Below are 21,644 nucleotides of genomic sequence, written 5' to 3' on the forward strand. Positions count from 1 at the left end.
TTTTTTACCAGCTAAAATTAAAAATCCAGTCATTTCTAACCAGTATAAGAGATAATTTTTTCATATCACTATTTTTATCAGTGATTAACAGATCCTTCAACAACATTTTAGCCAAATTCCATAACTTCTTGACAATTTTATTGGTCTTACTGGTGTTATTTTCTCCCTTCCCCATTTTATTTTGAGGTAAAATTCCCATTCATTTTTTTTAAGATTTTATTTATTTCATTTCTTTTTTTTTTTTTTAAGATTTTATTTATTCATTTGAGACACAGGGATAGAGCATGAGCAGGGAGAGAGGCAGAGGAAGAGGGAGAAGCTGGCTCCCCGCTGAGCAAGGAGCCCGATGTGGGGCTCGATCCCAGGACCCTGGGATCATGACCTGAGCCAAAGGCATATGCTTAACCATCTGAGCCACCTAGGTGCCCCTTATTTATTTATTTCAGACAGAGAATGAAAGAGAGCATGAGGGGGGCGGGCAGAGGGAGAAGCAGACTCCCCACTGAGCAACGAGTCCAACATGGGGCTCGATCCCAGGACCCTGGGATCATGACCTGAGCCAAAGACAGACTTTTAACCGACTGAGCCACCCAGGCACCCCTCCCACTCATTTTTAAAACTTAAATTTATAAATGAAGTCAAAGCTTGCTACTCCCTTCCACCCTTCATCTGCCCAGGACAGGCCAGAGCTTTAGTCCTGGTAACTTTGAGAAGAGGAGAGGACCATGGCCTGACTCTGAGATACCTCTTTCCCCTCCTCCTTCTCGGACTCTCATCTGGTATTCCTGACTGCCAGCCTGCTGGTGGTTAGGAGCTGACAGGAGCCTTTTTGTAGTCTGTTCTGATTCTTTCTGATGCCATAGCCTCAGGGTTGAGGACCCTCAAAGGGAAGCAGTGTCTTTCTTGGGGCCCATCAATGGTATAGACTCTTCCATTAGGTTACATATCCCATTGCGTGGCCTCCACAGCTCCTGCTCACTTTCATTCCTCTAGGCTCCCAAAACTCTTTCCAGGAATTCTCACTGTTCCAGCCTGTGGAGTTGGCAGAGGGGGCCTGTGGGCTCTGAGGTCAGAAAGTGTCCAACTGGGGCCTGAGATAATAGCCTCCCTTTCCAGCAGGCTCTTATCTGATTTTATTATGTGGTGCCTCAGTTGTTTAAGCCTCTGACTTCGGCTCAGGTCATGATCTCAGGGTCGTGGGATTGAGCCCTGCGTGGGGCTCCCCGTTCAGTGGAGAGTCTGCTTGTCCTTCTCCCTCTGCCCCTCCCCCAGCTCATGCCTGCATGCATGCACACTCTCTCTCTCAAATAAATAGATTTTATTTATATCTATTTATATATATTTAAATAAAACAGATTTTATTTATTTGAGAGAGAGCATGCATGAGTGGATGGAGGGGCAAAGGGGGAAGGAGAAAGTGAAGGAGAGAATCTCAAGCAGACTCCATACCAAGCACTGACCCCATAGTGGGGCTCGGTCTCAGGACCCTGAGATCACAACCTGAGCCAAAACCAACAGTTAGACACTCAACCACTCAACCAACTGAGCCACCCAGACACCCCAGGCTCTTATTTTATAATGGATTCTCTTCGAGTCCCCCTTATGTGTCTTCATGGGAGAGAGCATACCTTTCCTCACAACTAAAATTCCATGTTTTCACAAAACCCATAATCATTCTCTTCCCCTACTGGGTGGATAGGGGTTAGGTGAGAAGAGGCCAGAGCCAGGATAGTAATGATAAAAGCTGTCCTGAACTGGCTCCTCTCAGTGAGCCCTTGAGGGGAGGTGGCTGGCTCCAAAGATTGGTAGCTCTTTAGACTGTGGGATGCCTAGCGTCTTTAATCTCTGCTTTGGGCCTTAGTTGAAATTCCAGGGCAGCAGGGGGAAAAAAAAACTCACTTGACATACTGTTAGAAACGTGTCAACTGGGTGGAGCATGTGACCCCTCTGAGCCTCCAAAGGGAGTTCTCCTGAAGAGATAAATGCTTCCCGTTCAGGAATCAGAGCGCAGGCAGTGTCCTAAATTATAACTTCCTAACACAAATCACCAAAACTTCAAAGATATCCTTCACTATTGTTTAACAATCCTTTGATTCCCCTTTTGTTAGCTCTTACTGCCATTTTCCATGGGTCCCTAACCTTGGTCCCTTGCCCCAACACTCAGCACATGACCCCTTCCTCAGTAAGAAATTATACTGTCAGTCATGCCTACTTTCTTTCCTGAAAAAAGGTTCAATATGTGCTGTTGTTCACATTTGCTCTGGCCTGCCTTGAGTTGGTCTTAGTTCACCAGTTATCCTCTTTCTTGTATCTTCAGTCTGTTTGAAGCTCCTGATTCCATTCCCTTACCTTACAATTGCCCCGTCCTAAAATACAGTTCCTTGATCCTGCCATTTCCCTTCAAGTTTTTCTCCCATATCTTTTCATTTTTAACTAAACTGTTCTTAAAACAATAGCCTAAAGACACTCACCTGAAATTTAAAGAGACAAATAATATAAGGATATAGAAGAATTGAAACTTCACATTTTGCCAGTGGGAGTGTAAATTAACATGACCATTTTTGAAAACTGTCATTATCTACTAAAGTTAAATATATGCATGCTCTATGACCCAGGATCTAGTCTACTCCAGGATAGCCAACAGAAATGCGTATCTGTGTTCACCAAAAGATAGTACATTAATGTTTATGGTAGCACTCATAGCCAAAAACTACAAATGGTTCAAATGCCCATCATCAATAGATTGGATAAATAGTGTATATTTATATAACAGAATATTCTACAACAAAGAGAATGATGCAACAATGTGGATGTATTTCATAAACACAGTGTCAAACCAAGGAGGTCAGACCCAAAGGGCACATACCTATGATGCTATTTATTATAAAGTTCAAAAGCAGACATAATCTTTAATGTTCTCTATATTGTGAAAAGTCCGGTTACCAAGAGCAGGGTAGGTAGGATGTGGTGACCAGGAAAGAGGCTTCATGGTTGTAGTTAATGTTTAATTTCTTGATTTTGATGCTGGTTTCATAGGTATTTTTACTTTGTGAACAGTCCTCATTCTGTACACTTAGGGTCCATGGGCTTTTCTCTATATATTTATACTTCTGTAAAATGTTTACGTTAAGAACAGAGAAGACTACCCTTGGTTATTTCCTCTTCAATTTACAGCAGCCTGATGCTGTTGCTCCTTGAGCTCTAAACACCTGAGACTGTTGCCACTCACTCATGGACACCATCTGCCATTTGACTTCCACACACGTTTTTCTCCTTTCATCTTGCCTTTCCCTTTGTTCTTGGTTTGGTTTAAATTTTTAAGTTTCAATAATCTATATGACTTTGAAATCTCGTCTTACAAACACAACTTTTCTCCTGATTTCCAGACCTTGAGGTTGCCTTTTGACTGCGCCCTCTCACCTGCCACCCCTATCTGAGCAACCCCTCAGCCCTGTAGAATTTACCTTCTCAGTCTCAGACCCTTCTCCTCTGCACTTTAGTTCCAGCTCTCATTATTACTCTCCTGTACAATTGCAAAATGATCCTAAGTGCCCTCATCTAATCTGTTATCCCTCAGATTGATTAAAACATAGATAAGACCCTGTCATTCATCTACTTCGTGCTACATAGCCATTAAGGTGAAGTCTCATTTTCTTAGGACAACATACAGACTCAATTCCTGATTTCTACTACTACTCCCTTTACTTCTGCTACACCCTCAGTCTGTCTTGCTTTTTTCTCCCACTCTTCCCTTCTGCTCCTCCTTCCCTCTCTTTTTCTCTTCCTCTATTATCTCCTCCCTTTCACATACACAAACACACATAAACACAGTGTGACTGCAGCCACTCTAAACTGTTTTTAGGTAGTTCTCAACTTTCTCCTGCCCGTGTTGCTCCCTTACCTTAATTATTCCTTCCCTAACTTACTGTTCATCCTTTAAGACCCATCTTGGGCATCACCTCCTCCCAGAGCCTTTCTTATATCCTTCCCCAAGACAAATGCCCATCCTCTGCACTGCCTGAGCACCCTTTCATACCTCTTTGTTGCATTCGTTAGACAACATTGTAACCATGCTTTTGTTTCTCTTCCTCTCCCCTTAGTCTATAAGGTCCCAAAAAGCAGAGACTACTCACCCATTCAATCAACAGATACTTATTGTGGCTACCTCCTAGAAGATAGGTGTTGATACCATGTATACAAAGTGAACAAGTAAATACAATCCCTTCCTCTTAGAGTTTATTGGGGGAGACATACACTAAGTAAGTAATCTCACAAATATATATTTATAAATTAGGATAAAAACAATAAAGGAAAAGTAAAGACAGGAAGAGAGATTTTAGTGGGGACCTGATTTAGATGGGAGATCACAAAAAGCTTGAGAAATGACATTTAAGATAAGATCAAGAGGAGTAAATTGGAGTTATTAACCAAGCCAAGAACGGGGAAGAAAATTCCTGCCAGAGGCACATACAGGCTCTTTGGTGGGAAAAAACGTTACCCATTGAGGGAATCAAATAAGGCTGTGACCACAGCATTAAGGTAGGTTAGGGAGACCAGCCTGGGCTGGATGTATGAGCCTTTGGGGCAGAGATAAGAACCTGGATTTTAGTCAAAGTGCATTAGGAAGTCATTAAAAGGCTTTAAACTGGACATTAATGTTATTAGGTGTGTGTATGTGTGTGTTAATTCACTCTTACTGAAGTACAGATTCTACTGGGGAGTAAAAGTGGTGTTGGGGACCTCAACTAGGAGTCTATTAACATAGTCCAGGCAAAAGATGATTGTGATTGGGACAAGAACAGTGATAGAGAACCGAATGAATCACATTTAGGTAGGGTTTTTGCCCTGTCTCTTCCCTGTACCTGGAATGCTCTTTCCCCATCTCACAAGCCCTCCTTTATCATTCAGAGCTCACATCCATATCTCCTCATTCATTACTGTGTGCCTGGCACCTGATATGGGACACGGCATACAGTGAGTGTTCAGTAAATATTGAAATGTGTGAATGTACAATATAAATGCATTATGAGTGTATAATTTGAGGAAGATAAGATTTGGTAATAATTTGAATTTTATCCCCAGAATCTTGCACAGTGTCTGACAAATGGTGCTCAAATATTTGTTAAAGTATTAGCTCATCTTTCTGCTTTTCTCCTTTGCCATTGCCATTTCCTTACTTCAGACCTTCATCATCTCATGCTCGAACTAATGCAGCAGCCTCCTGGGTGCTCCCCTTGCTTTCAATCTCTTCCTGTTTCTAATCCAGCCTCCATGTTATTACTATTATATTTATAAGACTCCAATCTCATCATACCTAAAGTCTCTCCTGTCAAAAAACATAAACTGGGGCGCCTGGGTGGCTCAGTTGGTTGGGCAACTGCCTTCGGCTCAGGTCATGATCCTCGAGTCCTGGGATCGAGTCCCGCATCGGGCTCCCTGCTCGGCGGGGAGCCTGCTTCTCCCTCTGGTCCTCCCCCCTCTCATGTGCTCTCTCTCATTCTCTCTCTCTCAAATAAATAAATAAAATCTTTAAAAAAAAAAAAACATAAACTGTGCAGTACTTTCCCTGCTGCTTATAGGTGAAAGTCCAAATTCCTAAGCATGTCGTTCAGTCTGATCCCAGACTTTACTTTAAAGCTTCGCTTTTTTCCCTCATGCACCATACTCTGCTCATACTGGTCCGTTAGGTATTCCCCAAGTATACCATGAAATGTTATGCCCCCTGTGCTTTTGGTAAGGCTGTTTATTCTCTCTGGTGTGCCCTCACCCTAACCACCCAAACAAGGCCAGATCTCACTCACTCTTCCCTTGGTGAAGAACAGTTACTTCCTTTGGTATTCTCATATAGGGCTAAGTGCCGGTAGTACTGTAGCTTTTATTAGTTGTCTTATAATTATAGATGCTGTATCTCCTCTACTAAATTATGTTTTCCAAAAGAAAGGAAACCTTTGACTTTGTCGACTTTGTTTTTCTTTGAATCTGCAGTACCTAACTAACATAGTAACTAATACAGAGGAACTCAACTAAATGTTCTGGGGTTTTTATTACAGTAAAATTACATAACATACAACTTACTTACCATTTTAACCATTTTTAAGTGTACAGTCCTGTCGCATTAAGTACATCCACATTGTGTGCAGCCATACCACAGTCTGTCTCCAGAACTTTTCCATCTTCCCTGACACTCTGTACCTATCAAACACTGACTCCCCATTCTCCCTCCCCCTGGCCACTGGCCACCACCATTGTACTTTCTGTCTCTCTGAAATTTACTACTCGTTACCTCATATAAGTGAATCATACAGTAGTTGTCCTTTTATGACTGGTTTATTTCATGTAGCATAATGTCATCAAGGTTCATCCATGTGTCAGAATTTTCTTCGTGTGTGTGTGTGTGTGTGTATACTACATTTTTTTTTTCCATTCACCTGTCATCAGATACTTGGGTTGTTTCCACCTGTGGACTATTGTGAATAATATTGCTTTGAACAAGGGTATGCAGATATTTGTTTTGAGTACCTGCTTTTATTTCTTTTGGATATATACCCAGAATCAATTAAATATTTTTAATGAATTATTAAATTAGAATATGTTTCATTTTACTAATGTACAAAAGCTATTTTTTTTATATAACTTAGTCTGTGCTGAGTATTTATTTAAAAGTTTAGAAATCAGGGGGCGCCTGAGTGGCTCAGTCGTTAAGCGTCTGCCTTCGGCTCAGGTCATGATCCCAGGGTCCTGGGATGAGTCCCCCATCAGGCTCCCTGCTCAGTGGGGAGCCTGCTTCTCCCTCTCCCACTCTCCCTACTTGTGTTCCCTCTCTCGCTCTCTCTCTCTCTGTCAAATGAATAAATCTTTAAAAATAAATAGGGGCGCCTGGGTGGCTCAGTCGTTAAGCGTCTGCCTTCGGCTCAGGTCATGATCCCAGGGTCCTGGGATCGAGCCCCGCATCGGGCTCCCTGCTCCGCGGGGAGCCTGCTTCTCCCTCTCCCAATCCTGCTGCTTGTGTTCCCTCTCTCGCTGTATCTCTCTCTGTCAGATAAATAAAATCTTTATAAATAAATACATACATACATACATACATACATACAGCAGGGGCACCTGGGTGGCTCAGCCGGTTAGGCTTCTGCCTTCGGCTTGGGTCATGGTCCCAGGGTCCTGGGATCAAGCCCTGCATCGGGCTCTCTGCTCTGCGGGAAGCCTCTTCTCCCTCTCCCACTCCCCCTGCTTGTGTTCCCTCTCTCACTGTGTCTCTCTCTGTCAAATAAATAAAAAATAAAATCTTAAAAAAAAAAAGTTTAGAAATCAACAGAATATGGGGCACACCTGGGTGGCTCAGTTGTTAAGCGTCTGCCTTTGGCTCAGGTCATGATCCCAGGGTCCTGGGATTGAGCCCCGCATCGGGCTCCCTGCTCCACAGGAAGCCTGCTTCTCCCTTTCTCATTCCCCCTGCCTGTGTTCCCTCTCTAGCTGTCTCTCTCTGTCAAATAAATAAAATCTTAAAAAAAAAAAAAAAAAAAATATGCCATTGCCTCTCTACAGGGTACCAGCCGTCCTTCACACTATCATGTTTTATGGGATGATAACTGCTTTACTGCAGATGAACTTCAGCTGCTAACTTACCAGCTCTGCCACACTTATGTGCGCTGTACACGATCTGTTTCTATACCTGCACCAGCGTATTATGCTCACCTGGTAGCATTCAGAGCCAGATATCATCTCGTGGACAAAGAACATGACAGGTAATATAAAAACACAATAAATAGAGATTTTCACTCAAATGCAAGTATGGTCGGCATGTTAGGACTTTTCTTGAGAAATCTCTCTTGAGTGTTTCCATGTAGTTTCCTTCCTGTTCACCATAAAGTACTGCCATTTAGAATTAAAGTTCCAAAGACTGTTAGAGGAGTCAGTGATCCATGTGAAAAGCAGCCATAGGCGAACTGACTGCCCAAAATAAGGGTTCCCATTAAAAGGTACACTTTAGGCTTATTAGTATTAGAATGGTATAGTGATTTAGTTGCTTTGCCAAATTAATTCAAGGGAGAGATTGTTGTTGATAGACAAAATGATAGTATGCCTGGGTTTTACTTCTAAACAATCCTGGGGAGGCGAGAGAAGTAAGACAAAATTGGCCTCGTGTTAATAATTATTGAAGCTGGGTGATAGAAATGTAGCAATTCATTATACCAGCTTCTATTTTCTTTTAATATTTTTGAAATTTTCTACAAGTAATATTTTTCAAAATTACTACATCAGAATAGGGTTTGTTTTTGTGTTCATTGCCACTTCTCTTACAGTGCTGAAGGAAGTCACGTTTCAGGACAGAGCAATGGACGAGATCCACAAGCTCTTGCCAAGGCTGTACAGATTCACCAAGATACCTTACGCACAATGTACTTTGCTTAAAAAGTCCAAGAATATTCTCTGAGAGGAAGAACTGAAAGGTGCATCGACATACAGCATATGTTTCCAGTGGAGTCAGTTGAGTGGGGATGCCTCCAGCCATACAGCAGCCAACACTGTGTGGGGACCAGTGTCTGATTTTTATGTTGATACAAGGAAGATTGTTTACTTCATCAAGGAACACAGCACCATTATGCAATATGAAACCAGCCAACTGCTTTTTTGTGCGGTCTCCTTAGGAAGTATCGCCATTGTTTTGTTTTCACTTTCTTGTAGTCTAACCCTTTTAATGCCTTTACCTCAAGTTGCTTGGCAGCACAACTATCTTTGCAAAAAAAAGTAAAGAAAAAGTAAATGACAGTTTAAAAAAAACACACACCTACATGAATAATCAAAGTGATTGTTCACGATTATGTGTGCAAAAAAATTAATGTGCATTCGTGTATTCTTGTAAAAGGTATCTGTGTATATTTTAAATATATACATGTATACTTCATATGCATATATATCTGGATCTACATTGATAATAGATATATATGTGTCTGTTGCGTGTATTTTATAGTTCATTCCTTTGGGGAACTTTCTTTCCCTTTTATTATCTTACCAACACCACTTTGATTTTTTTCTCTACCTCCCTTTCCTTCATCTCCTACATTTGTTTTCTTCCTAATGCTACCAGTGACATTCAGATGTTCGTGTATCTGGTTCATTTGGATATGAAGCATGGCAAACTAGATTTTTATTTTTATTTTGCACACCCTACTCCGGTCTCTTGTCTCATACACAATTCCAAGTCCTCAACTCTTGATACTGCTTTCTTAAGAAACAAAATTATTATATATATATATGTAACTATATATATATATATATATATAATGTTTCTGTGAGAGTGTGTGTCTGCCCCCTCCTGCTCTGAATTTACATTTGCCATTTGTACAATGTGTACATAAGCAGTAGCAACCTTAAACTATTCTTTTTCTTTAGTTTGTTAAAGCTGCTATGAATATAAAGCCTTGTCAAAAGTTGTAACTCAGAAATTCCTCTCTATAAGTGATATGTATTCTAAATTTAGCCTTCTGTTTCTATGCGTTATATATGAAAATCCCTTGTAGCTTTTATAAAGGGCAAATATTCTAAATGATTGGAACTCTTTAGGGTTGAGGCCTCTGAAATTGGGTGGAGAGAGAGAAGGGGTTATTGAGGGTTTATTTTATTTTATTTTATTTTATTTTTTTTTGCTAGTTTACTTGCTGCCTCTCATACCTTAATGTGATTTTCATATATATATATTTTTATATATATGTGTGTATATATAAACATATATGTATGTGTTTTAAAGTACAGCTTCCTTTTCTTCTATATTTATTAGAATAGTGCTTTAATAGAGAACTGTATTGGCAACATCTTTTATAGAAATGTAATCATGTTTAAGAACTGACAACTTTTTTTTGCTGTCTTTTAGTGCAATAAGTAGTTTTAAAGGAAAGCTGTGTCTGTTTGATATCTTTACCACGGGTAGTGGGAGAAACAGGCACCTCCATAATTTTAAAAGGGCAAAGTAATACAGCCTTAATTTCAGAAGGAAAGTTTTATAATTTTTCAAGTTTAAAGCCTGTCTTTTAAAAATCATAATGAAAATGAAGGAAGTTAAATTTCCTAAGTAAGTCTGACCTTGAATATTAAAGATAGAGTTGAGCTTTGATTTAAGAAATGACAGTGAGTAGGGGCACTTGGCTGGCTCAGTCGCTAGAGCACGCGACTCTTGATCTCGGGGTTGTGAGTTCAAGCCCCACATTGGGCATGGAGCCTACTTAAAAAAAAAAAAAAGAAAGGAAGAAAGAAAAGAAAAGCCCGTGAATAGCTTAAGATTTAGAAGACATTTACTTCTTTGAAAATAAATCACGTTTATTGAACAATCATACTGGGTTGGGTGCCCATTTTCATTTACTCAAATGAATCAGGAAAATATAAAATGATATTTTTAAAACATTTTTTGTCAATTTATCAGCAGTGTAACTTTCCTTTTAAAATTAGGGTTATGGTGGCAAAGGAATTAGGATTTTGATCATTTTAAGTTAAATCACTGAAATGTGGAAAAGGTTTTACAAAACTTCCGTTTTATTGATTTCACTTTACGATATTAAAAAGTATTATAGAGCTGTCAAAATTGAGTTCATCGGTAACATTGGATTCAGGGGAGCATTGCACTTTGTGACTCATGAAAATTGCATTTTAACTTTTTTTTTTCTTTTTTGCACTGGTTCAGAGTATAGATACTACAGATTATTTCCAGTGGGCATTGTTAAACCTTTCAGAATTCCATCTGCACATGATAACAAATGGATTAGCTCTTTAGTTTCTCTCTTACCTGTAATCCACTCTTATTGCCAATTTACTGTATTTTGAGCCTAAAATCTGAGCCCATGTCCTCCAACAGGTATGAAATCTTTCGTTCCTCTGCCAGAAAACTTAAGAAAGTACTGTATTTTGTATGTTTATTATTGAAGTGTCTGAAATGCAATTTACAACACTGTTTCAAAGCTCTTTACATGAAGTAATATTTGTATAGTATATATATTTTTTCTCCCAACCCTCCCCCTCTCCTCCAAAAATTTCCTATAAAGCATGTATTTTTTTTTTTAACATTGAAATTTCACTGAATATAATCAGGAACATGAATAGAAGAAAATAGTATACCCTAGATGCTAAAACCTTGATTGCTGTATGCTTTCTCAGTATGAGTAAAACACCTTCCTTTACCAATAGAAGTTACACAGACTTAATGTGGGAAACTGTAGGGCCCAGGAAAGAACTGTAGATACCTTTTCTCTACTGCTTCACCTAATTTTCAGTTATTTAGTTTCCATGTACTAGAATGAAGCCCATAATTTAAATCTATTTAGGACTTTTACTGAGGAAAATCAATTTTTTAAATATAAAGCTTTACCTTTAAAGTGAATTCTTTTTTAGGGTTTCTTTCTTACAGTTTCACATTGCTAGTTTAAGGTTGGTTAACTTGAAAGAATATGTATAGTATATTTTGCTTACTAACAAATTGGTATATCAAACTTAATTAATTAAAAGAAGCCTTGTGCTTAGAATTTAAAAGACCAGGTGGCAAATACTTTTTGAAATTTGTTTTAATTATTCACTTCTGGTGTAGAATTCCTGATCTTTTTTTATTAAAAAATTTTTAAAAAGATTGTTTTGAATTTAAAGGTCATGAAACTCAACAATGACCTTTCTGTTCCTGCATTTGCTCACTAAACTATATAATGAATGCTAAATTTTGGTCTGCTGTTTTCTATGATGCATAAGAGTGACTTTAAAATATCAGTCCCTGCCACTGGTATAATTGATTTTCATGTGAAGAAGAGTTGGGAGTTTAATGTATATTCTGGATGGCAAATGTGTCTGGGTAAAGTGCTGATATATGTTATTACAGTATCAAGTTATTGGCATTGAGGACCATACATTCATAATACTGTAGCTGCTATATTTATTTAATTATGAAGAGTCTGACAGTTACTGCACTAAAGGATAAGGAGATGAGCAGGATTGGAGGCTAGTGTTAGACACCCCCCCTTTTTTTTTCCTAAATAAGATTAAGAACATGAAATAACAAGGTAATAAAGGGTGCTGCCATTTTAGTTTCAATTTAATATTAGGATACTGTTTTAGACGTGTGGATTTTTACTTTAGCGGTTTCGCAAAAGGGTACCTCAATCTCCTCAGTACTGGTTTTTGGCATATTTTCACAGAAGTACAAATGCCCTTTATTTTTTAATATTTTACCTTTTAACAAGTTACTCAGAAAAAAAAAAAAGTTCTTCTATGGAAATATACCTGTTTGTAATCTATTAATTTATTTCTCTTAGAAGAGTCTAGAGGGATTCTAGTAGGAATGTACTGGGTGTTGTGGAAGGCACTTGATAAAGATTCATCTCTACCTTCTAGCATAGGGACTCCTAGCCTTCTAAAGACTCATACTAGTTTTCCAAACTAGGTTCTCTGATGACCCACCACTGCCTCATGTTTACTTGTATATTTTATAATGGATTTTAGTATGACAGCATGATAGGCTTAGTCATGACAGACTTAAAGGAAATAAAATCTGAGTTGCCATTCAGTAGAAATGGCTGGCAGAGGATCTCAGTGTTTAAGGAAGAGGTCAACACTCAGAGTGCCAGTAATAGATCTGAAGTAATTAGAGGATTATAGGCCAGGAATTAGAGACTGTTGTTAAAGAAATTTGGTGTTTTCAGAGGCTAACATGAATTTGCCAAGGGTGGTGATTTTTATGAAATCCATCAAGCTAGCCACTTGGATTCAGCTAGAATATTCTGTAGTCTTGCTATTTCAAACTGGATAGAAATATTTTGCCAAAAAGCTTAACTGATAACTCTGTATAATTTTTATTTGGTATCATTAAACCTGAGTTAAATATTTGGTTAAATCATCTCTTAGATGTTCTCCTATTGAGTATTTTTTAAAGACAGGTTGCTCCTATCAGTAACTCGCTACTTAAATTATCTTTTGTGAGTTATCAGTCAAGCTGCAAAAAGACATCATTGGCTTGGCATCTTTATTTTGCTTTTTTTATCCATACAAAGTTTTAACCCTTTTCATTCTTCTTGAGAATTCATGGATGTCTTAAAGCTCCAATAATAATAGTTGGGAGACTTTATATTTATCAAGTGAGGCCTCCCTGAGTGGCAGTATAACCCTGACTCTAGAGTCTGTCTTTATTTTCCTATATCCCTCCCATTTGATCATATAAAGCACTTTCATGATTCTATAGGAGTCAAAATAAATAAGCCAAGAATAGATGTATAAAATCAGTACAGAAATGTGAAAGTTTTCTCCAAAAAATCTTTTTAAAAAAAATTTCTGCTTGTACTAAGAACATTCTTGATCAGTGACAGTGTTAGAAATGATACCATGATTATGAAACCTAAGCTGACCCTCAGGAGGAAAAACTTTAATCTCTCTGTCCCCCTCTCACTTCTTCTCTCTTTATATAGATATCTCAAAGGGAAAAAATATTTTTTGACTTTTTCCTACTTTAAAAATGGTACATTTTAGTTTATAATTTTCCATGTCGGTCAAAATAATTTTTTTTAACTAATGTAAAATGGTCAAGGCTTGTGCTAATACTATCTACTGCTAACTGAATTTTATTTTTCTTTATCCAGCAAAGATAGTACTCTAGATTTTTACAGTGTTCATTAAACCTCAAGAATCTAATGTTCTTAAAGTATGGAAACTAAAGATTTTAATTTGAATTAAAAATAGATAATAAATTTAATATGGAAGGTTGAGATTTACCAACAAGAAACCCTGTTGAAGTATCAGGTAACAAAGAGTGTGACAAAATTAAGATCCTGTTAATTGATCTGTCCAGCCATTGGTCTCCCTTCCTTTTTGAAATCAATGTCTGAAACAACCAAAACCTAATGTATCTATGTTAGGGTCTCAGTAAAGCAAAGATATTCTTCAGGGTAGAGCTAAATTAAATTTTTAAATCATTTTTTAAAGTAAGGCGGTTCTTAGAAAGTGCCTTTTCAGAAGATGGTGCTGTAGATTTTTATTTTTCAAATAGCACGAGACAACATTTAAAAGATAAATTATTTTAGAACTCCAAGAGTGTGACAGTTTCATAATAATGTTATTCGTTGTCCTGAATCTGGTCCAAGGGAACCAAGTAAAGGTTTTATTCAGTAAAGCATCTAGGTAAATGCTCACCAAATGTATTTTGTAAATTCAAAAAGTAAATTTTAAACAATTAACCCTTTCAGTTCTCAGCTGTGTTGAAGGTAATCTGTAAGGCACATAAAACAGCAAATCTGCTAAACTTTTTAACAAGAGTATAGGTATGGTAGCAAATGCCCAAAGGGGAAGGTAACTTGCCAGGAAATTGTATGTCATAGACTACCTTTCTTTTTTCTTTTTCTTTTTTTTTTTTTAAGCATAGATTGACCCTTCTGTAAATATCTATCTGTTGGCATCCTTTTCTAATTAATATTTATTAAAGACTGCTTATATATAAAAGGAGAGCCAAGTCATCATGGAAATTAGTTTAAGAGAACAAGTGATTTTATCTCTATCTTTAGGGAAATTCTCTTTTTTAGTCACCAAAAAATATTTTAAGTGATTCTTTTTTTCTACCATGGGGGAAACTATGAAAAATGATGACAGTGCCTCTAAAAGGGTATGGTCAGTTAATTAGAAATGCAACATGCAAAATTGGGCTTTGGAGGAAATAAGCAATATGAAGGGTAATAGCAGAACCATTCATACTTACTAGAAATGTAGCAATCTACCAGAAAGCAGTTTTCCCCTGGACTGTTTACTAGTACTAGTAAACAGCAGTAAATGATCACCTAACCAGTTCTTGTGAATTTGGTGAGCATTTCTCCAGAAAAGAATAGACTAAAAACAAAAAACACCACACCTCAGTAACCTTGTATGCTGCATTATGTAATAATGATAGTAAAATTATATCGATTGTTTGGAGTGTACTGTGTCTGTTTGCAAATATACGTGCACATTAAACTTTTTCATTTTTTATAATGTCTTAATAGCAATTATGAGTTTATTTTTTTAATATTAATTTTCTATTGTGATGTTTATATTTATTGGCAATTTGTGTGCAACTTTTATATTTTGCTTAGATGTTGGTTTTAAGGTATTTTATTTTTATAGATATTTCTAGCTTTTCCTCTTTCTTTGTAATATTAGCAAAGATTAAGATGGAATGTTAATATACCAACCAAACTACTAATTCCATAAAGTCTAGAGTTTGGATTTTTACCAATAAACCATTAACACTATTTTTTAACTTAGAATATTTAATGTTGTTTATATAGTGGGCATTAAAGACAGTCTTTAGACAGATATCTAAATGTGGAGGGGAAATGGGGCTTTTATATAAGTTAGTTTTTTTTTCCCTTAAGTAGCAAACTAACACTAACAGATTGGATTTATTTTACCTGATCTGCAGTTTTGGGGCAACTTGTCTAATAAATGATTGTTACATTTCTTTTTTTTTAATTTGAACTACATTGAAACTATTTAAATGCTCACATCATCCAGCATTAGGATTATGATATTTTTATAGGCCTGGGAAACAAATAACAAATGATCCAGAAGTCAGTGATAATTGAATTTGAAATGAGATCTCCTCCCCACGCCCATAGTTATATTAAATGAAAGATTTGCTACCCCGATCATTTCCCTAGCATACTTTCAGAGTTGATTCAACCCTGAGCATCAGTGAAGAAACAGAGTGTAAGTGGCTAGGAAGAAAAGCAGATAGACTGATTAATACAGTATTTCAGTTAATTAAAAATCTAACTAAGTAATAATTTGTGAATGCAAATTAATCAGAAGTCAGTGAAAAGTATTGATTATAGAATATTAATTTCAAGCAATTATGGTCACTCCAGTTTCCTAGTGAATAGATAAGATTATTTGTATTGCAGTGCACACTTTTTACAAAGGCACGTGAAAAGAGTGAATTCTCTTAAGTAAAATATTTCCATAGTATTTTTACATTGTGAATTTGCTTGGAAAGCCACTTTTCTGTAAGAATTTAAAATAAATTTTATCCCATCCTCTGAGTTTTAAATTCTAAATTATTGGGGCTCAGTGTATGACATTTTGCTGTACCCTATTCTTTCCACTGAGGGGGTAAATGAGGAAGTTTCAAGTAGTTATAATTAGGAAAATGTTCTATTATGTAAAATTTTATAATTTAAAGTGAATCAGCATATGATTTCCTATAGACATTAGTCATATTTCTTTCTGCATTTTTGCTAGTTACAGTTTTTTTTTTTTTTAATTATGTACTATTCTCAGCTACTTCCTTCATCCCCACATTAAGCATTAATTGAAGACTGGTACTCTGGTTATAGGAATTTGTTGCTACTAAATATGTTTCAAGCAGTCAAGATATATTTTTGTTGTAAGTATATGCCACCTCTTGAGGATATTTATTGTGCTTATAACATTAATAGTTTTATTCATTATGTTTCAACATTGTCCTAGGTTGACAGGCATGTAATTCTCGCAGACCAACATTTTTAAGGCAACCTGGTGTAGAAATAGTCCTTTATTTCTTTTTTTTCCTTCTGAAAATTCATAGGAACCTGACACACGGAGCTTATTTTTCTCTTTTAACTGTTGGCTCCATAAATCAAGGTACCTGGCATCAGTACTGAGTCACCAAGTACAAGTACTTGGTGACATGTTCCTGTTTATAGTCCACCTCCTAAGAAAGAAATACTTGTGCAGTAAGTAATGGTTCATCCCAAAAAAGAACTCTCGTGAACAGTCCTATACGAGTGGAAAACAGATGGGTGTGTTGGTATTAGAACTTGGCTGGTTTGGGTTTTATTATTTCCAAAAATTAACTGTGTTTACATCTATAATTTTTGTTTGAAGTTTAACAGGCTGTGGCCAGAGACTAGAGAAGATTACTCTGGTATTTAATGCCTGAAACTTTCCATCCTTATTTACTCCATGCTTTAATTGGAAGGACAAACAAAAGTCCTTAATTTGACCCTATAATAATATTTTTAGAACCAAACAAGGAAGAACTCTACTAAGTTTTGCAGATGTGACTATCTTTACTCTAAGAACCTATGGAAACAGGAGGTCTTTGTAAAGAAACGGACTGGTGGGACTGTGAGGTGTGTATAGTAAGGGGATGTGGGAAAGGTTTCTTTGCTGGGATCCTTAGATACCTTACAGGTGGGTCATATTTGCCTAGTTCTGACAACCACGTTGTAAAAGAGGGACTTGCTCTATGAACCTACAGAAGAGACCTGAGAAGAGTTTTCTGTAACCTAAATTTATTTTCTGCTGTTGTCCCCGACCTAAAGCTGCTCTCCTTCATTTTAATTCAGATAAGTTAGAGAAGTCTTGGAAGTTGCTTCTGAATTATAACAAAGAAATTAAATGAAGTATTTATCCTTAAATAGAGCCATGGCATTGCTACTGACATGGCTTTTCCCTTTACATAGAAAACGCCAAGCAGGACCTTTCCAGACAAGGTAGCCTTTCCTGTAAAGAAATGTTTTTGGTGAAGGATTTGGGGAGAACACAGATAACGTTGTAATGAAGGGAAAGTCTTGCCTAACATAGTTCAGCCAGGTTAATGGATACAGTCTGGGCCCAGGTTGCTTAACAAGAGGAAGCTTTGGTTTTGGTAGCAACAGACTTGGATCTCCAATGGTAATTAACTTGCAAATGTCTCCCTGTTTCAAAGAAAGGGAGTTATCTCATATTATTGATGACAACCCTGCAAATGTGTATGTGCTCTTTTTCTAACTCAAATATCAGGAATAGTAAGCACTATGAGAAATTTTCTAATAGTATGTCCCTAAAAGAAGAGTCTTACAATGTTTTCCAGGAGCTTTCTCATTTTTAGCCCAGGGTGCAACCCCTTTCTCCTCTTTAAAAAGGGAAGAAAAGAAAAAGGATTTAAAGGTCATTTATACAGAATTCCACTATGAGTAAATAATAGAGTCTTTAAAATACTTGGGGAAGGAGGATCACACACCACAAGTTATAGCTTGATTGAGAGACTATCTGAGCACTGTTTTCATGTTTGGGTTCCACGGTTTTTCCTTTGAACATACCATTTAATTTGCTTGAGTGCCATCATTCTGTTTTGTGATATAATGGACGTTTTATGCCATTTATGAATTGTGCAGTTCTTCTCTTCCCCACCCCGACCCATATTCTCTCTCTCTCTCTGTCTCTCAAAGGGGAGGGATAAAGCAAAAGAGAGATACAATGAGACTCATTAGAACGTACCTTTAGTTTACAGATGGAAAGAAACTCTAACTCTGTTCAGTGAGAATTAAGATTGAAAGTGTTAACACCACAGATATTATCTCTAGCCATAAATTTTGTTGCTAACTAGAGAGTGATAAAGTGAACAGGATATATATCAGAAATATATTAAAGTGATAAATTATTCTTGAAAGTAATATTTAAACCTTCTGTAACAGAGACCCCCATATTCTTAAGGCAAATTAACGTAGCTTCTGGTTTTAATGAATCAGACAGACTGATTAAAACTTTAAAATGCTTGTGGTTTTTATTCTGACCATCTTCTTAAATATGTAAAAATTATATTGGATGAACACTTGACTATTCTTTTCTCCTAATTTATGTATCGATTTATTCAGACTTCAATTACATAGATGTATCTCTCATATGCCTCTTGGTGTGTGCACAATTCTCTATAAAAAACTTTTTAATTCAACCCAATTCCTAGTCAAGCCTGAGCTGTAAAGGAGAAAGTATAAGGTGTTTTGGAATGCAGGAACTTTTTCAAAGACCACAACTGGAAAATGTTGGAAAATGTGTTGCCTTTGAGAGTAGAAAGGGCTCTAAACATGAGCCAGAGACTTGGGAGTTCAGTCAGAGCTCTGCCACTAATTTCCTGTGTCCTTAGGCAATTTCCTCAATCCCTCCAGGTCTAGTTCCACATGAAACGGTAGTGATAATGCCTGCCCTCACCTACCTCACAAAGTTGTAAGAATTGGATATTGTGACAGTGCTTGAGTTCGCCAAAGGAAGAGGTATTCAGAAGTTCAGTATCGTAGAAGAGTGTTGTACGAAGGGTTCATTTCCGGTTTGCTTCTATGAAAGTATCTTCTCCATGACCATGGATCATTTTGTCAAACAGGTATAAGAGAAACTTAGGCCTTATCCTGGTATGACGTGCACTTACAAATGTATCCTGTTTGTTTCTCCCCTGCCAGATGCCCAGGCTGAATTTTTCTTTATAATAATCCTGGGCAAGAGTGTCACTTCAAAAACCAAACTTCTTGCAGTGGTGCTATGGCAGCTACGATTGTATTTTGAATTAGATTAATACGGTAAAACCATCAGATAATCAGAAATTAACTTTGCCTTTGCCTTCAGGCATTTTTGCTATACCTGTTGGCATCAGAGGCTGGTGGTGTACAACCAGGTAGTCCCTTCGTTGTCAGATTTTTGGTACCTCTGTTTGGAGTAGGGGCTTAGTTTTTAAGAAGGAAAGTGTGATTATCTCATTCATCACTTTGCAGAGTTGAACCTTGCTTTCCAATCACCGTGTATCTGTAAAAGTTAAAATATAGTAAAGGTTTTTCTCCTTCATTTTAATTCAGTTCTGAGCATCTGCAGGTGATATCAGGCAGCCTATGATTGGTGTCTGACCCAGTTATCTTTACAGATCGTTGGTAGAACCTTCACATTTTGACAGGCTTACCCATTTTTCTGGAGGGAAGGGGCTTCTGTTTCTAGGAAGTAACAAAGGGTACCTCACGACAGGTTGTGTAAGCAATTCCTTTTTTTTGCAACAGACAAGCCTGGTTTTTTGTTTTTCATCTGTTTAGGAAAAAAGGATGCATTTTAGGTACACAGGGTATGGATGCATTCAATGCTTACTTTTAATCAACAGATGTTGACCTCTTCTTGTTGCAGCCGTTGGGCTTTTCCCAGCTCATCGCTAACATGGACGGTATCTGTCTTCGTTTTATAGGGTAATGAGAATTATAGGTACGGAAAGTGAAAAGTTGGGTAGATTCAGGCTTAGAAAATGAACAAAAAGTCCACCTTGCTCAGTGAGATAGCTAAGAACATCGATACATCAGGAATACTTCTAATGAAGCAGTTTTTGCTGTAATGTGTCACTTTAATGTCTCCTGTTATGTACCCATAAAAGTATTACTGTATCTTGTGAGTAAAGATCATTCTTGTGGACTAGTATATGGATGCATTCATAGACTGTGGGAAGCAGTGGGGTGTGTGTGTATGTGTGTGTGTGTGTGTGTGTATAAATATTCTTTGTTTATAACACTGTGTATTACATAAATTTATATAGAAAAAAATAATGTGTTTCTTTCGTGTTTTGGGGACTAAAATTGTAATATAACCATTCCAGTGTAATCTGGCAACTCACTCTGGAGAACATTTATATTACACACAAATGCACACCCTTAAAGCATTGCTAACTGCTCCCACTTTAGATAATTGCTGCTTTTTTTAAACCCTAAGTAATGGAGGAGGAAATAGCACTCTTTTTAAAGGGGCTTTTCTGAAAAGTAAAATGTAAATATAGGACATGTGGGGAGGGTGGGACCACCTGCAGATGTCCTGCAGATGGACAAATAGCCTTTTAAATTTTACTTTTTAACCATCTTGACCGTGTGTGCCTATTTGTATTGCAGATGTGAACTATTTTTGGGGGTTGATATCAGTATGTTTTAAAACTGAATTATTACATAAAATCGGAGTAACCTCTTTCTCCATCCTCCTTTTCCACACTAACTATTCTTGCCAAATATTTCTGCTGAAACCAAGGTTCAGCATGGTAAAATGATGGACTCTCAAACCTCCTTCCTCATCTTCCCCATCCTGTCTTACACCTGGTCTGGCCTTATATTTTTTGTTGGCTTTTCATAAGTAAGAACAATTTACTGTAGTAATATAAAGACTGCAGAATTTCAAAATGTTTATAAACCTTACTTTGTTATTAATGTTTGGTTACACAGTAACATCAGTTAAAACAGTGGAGTCTGAGTTTGTAATATGCTGTATGACCAGGTAAGATCTTGAATGATACAAAACTTGACTGCCACATTTTAAGAGGAAAGTGGAGGTGGGAGCAAACTATTATATATATGTAATCAGTGTATAATTAGAAACACTAAATGCCGAATTCTATCACTGTGTACTTGGGGGCCAGGCTTTGGATTTGGTTGTCATTTTAATTCCTTGAAGACTATATGTAATTATTATGAGCAGAAGGCAAATAAAGTTTTTAAACAAAAGTGCTTTTTTCAGTAATTAAAGTTTGGTAGCAAATTTTCTACTTTCAGTTAAGTTTCCTTCCCCAAGAAATTACTACAAAATACTTAGGGTTGAGATTGAGAAGCTTGGAGAAGATGCTTTTTAAGCAGTTCAGTCACTTACACTTTATGTTAAAGAAATTGTCATAATTCTTCCTGAGCCAAACTGTCACTAGAATATCCTGTGACAGAACCAGTCCTCCTTTTTCTGCCATTCTGCATATTGGAAGGGTTCTGTGTTGTATTTGTTTTTAATCCTCAATTTAAAAAATATAATGGTTTTCGTGTTGCTTAGCTTCCGTTTGAAGTGTAAATTTCACTAATAATTGCAATAAAAAGAAAAGCTTTGCTCCAAACTTTGTATTGTGTGGTCTTCATTACAGCTTT

The 21,644-nt window shown here is 37.1% G+C and overlaps 1 protein-coding gene across 4 annotated transcripts in view; it reads left to right on the forward strand.

Moving 5' to 3' along the window:
- LOC102727878 (argonaute RISC catalytic component 3) overlaps nt 1–21,644 on the forward strand; it is a 133,014-nt gene that overhangs the window by 110,088 nt on the left and 1,282 nt on the right. For 3 of the 4 annotated variants that reach the window (XM_081818088.1, XM_081818089.1, XM_081818090.1), the window contains one exon: nt 7,543–7,742. In XM_081818088.1, the coding sequence (XP_081674214.1) occupies nt 7,543–7,742 (200 nt within the window). Of the gene's footprint in view, nt 1–7,542; nt 7,743–8,300; nt 21,614–21,644 lie in introns of those variants that run through there. The other variant, XM_006748486.3, reaches the window with a different exon arrangement.

Source organism: Leptonychotes weddellii, chromosome 4 (genome assembly GCF_054177405.1).
Source record: "Leptonychotes weddellii isolate Sample4059 chromosome 4, ASM5417740v2, whole genome shotgun sequence".
NCBI classification, from domain to species: Eukaryota; Metazoa; Chordata; class Mammalia; order Carnivora; family Phocidae; genus Leptonychotes; species Leptonychotes weddellii.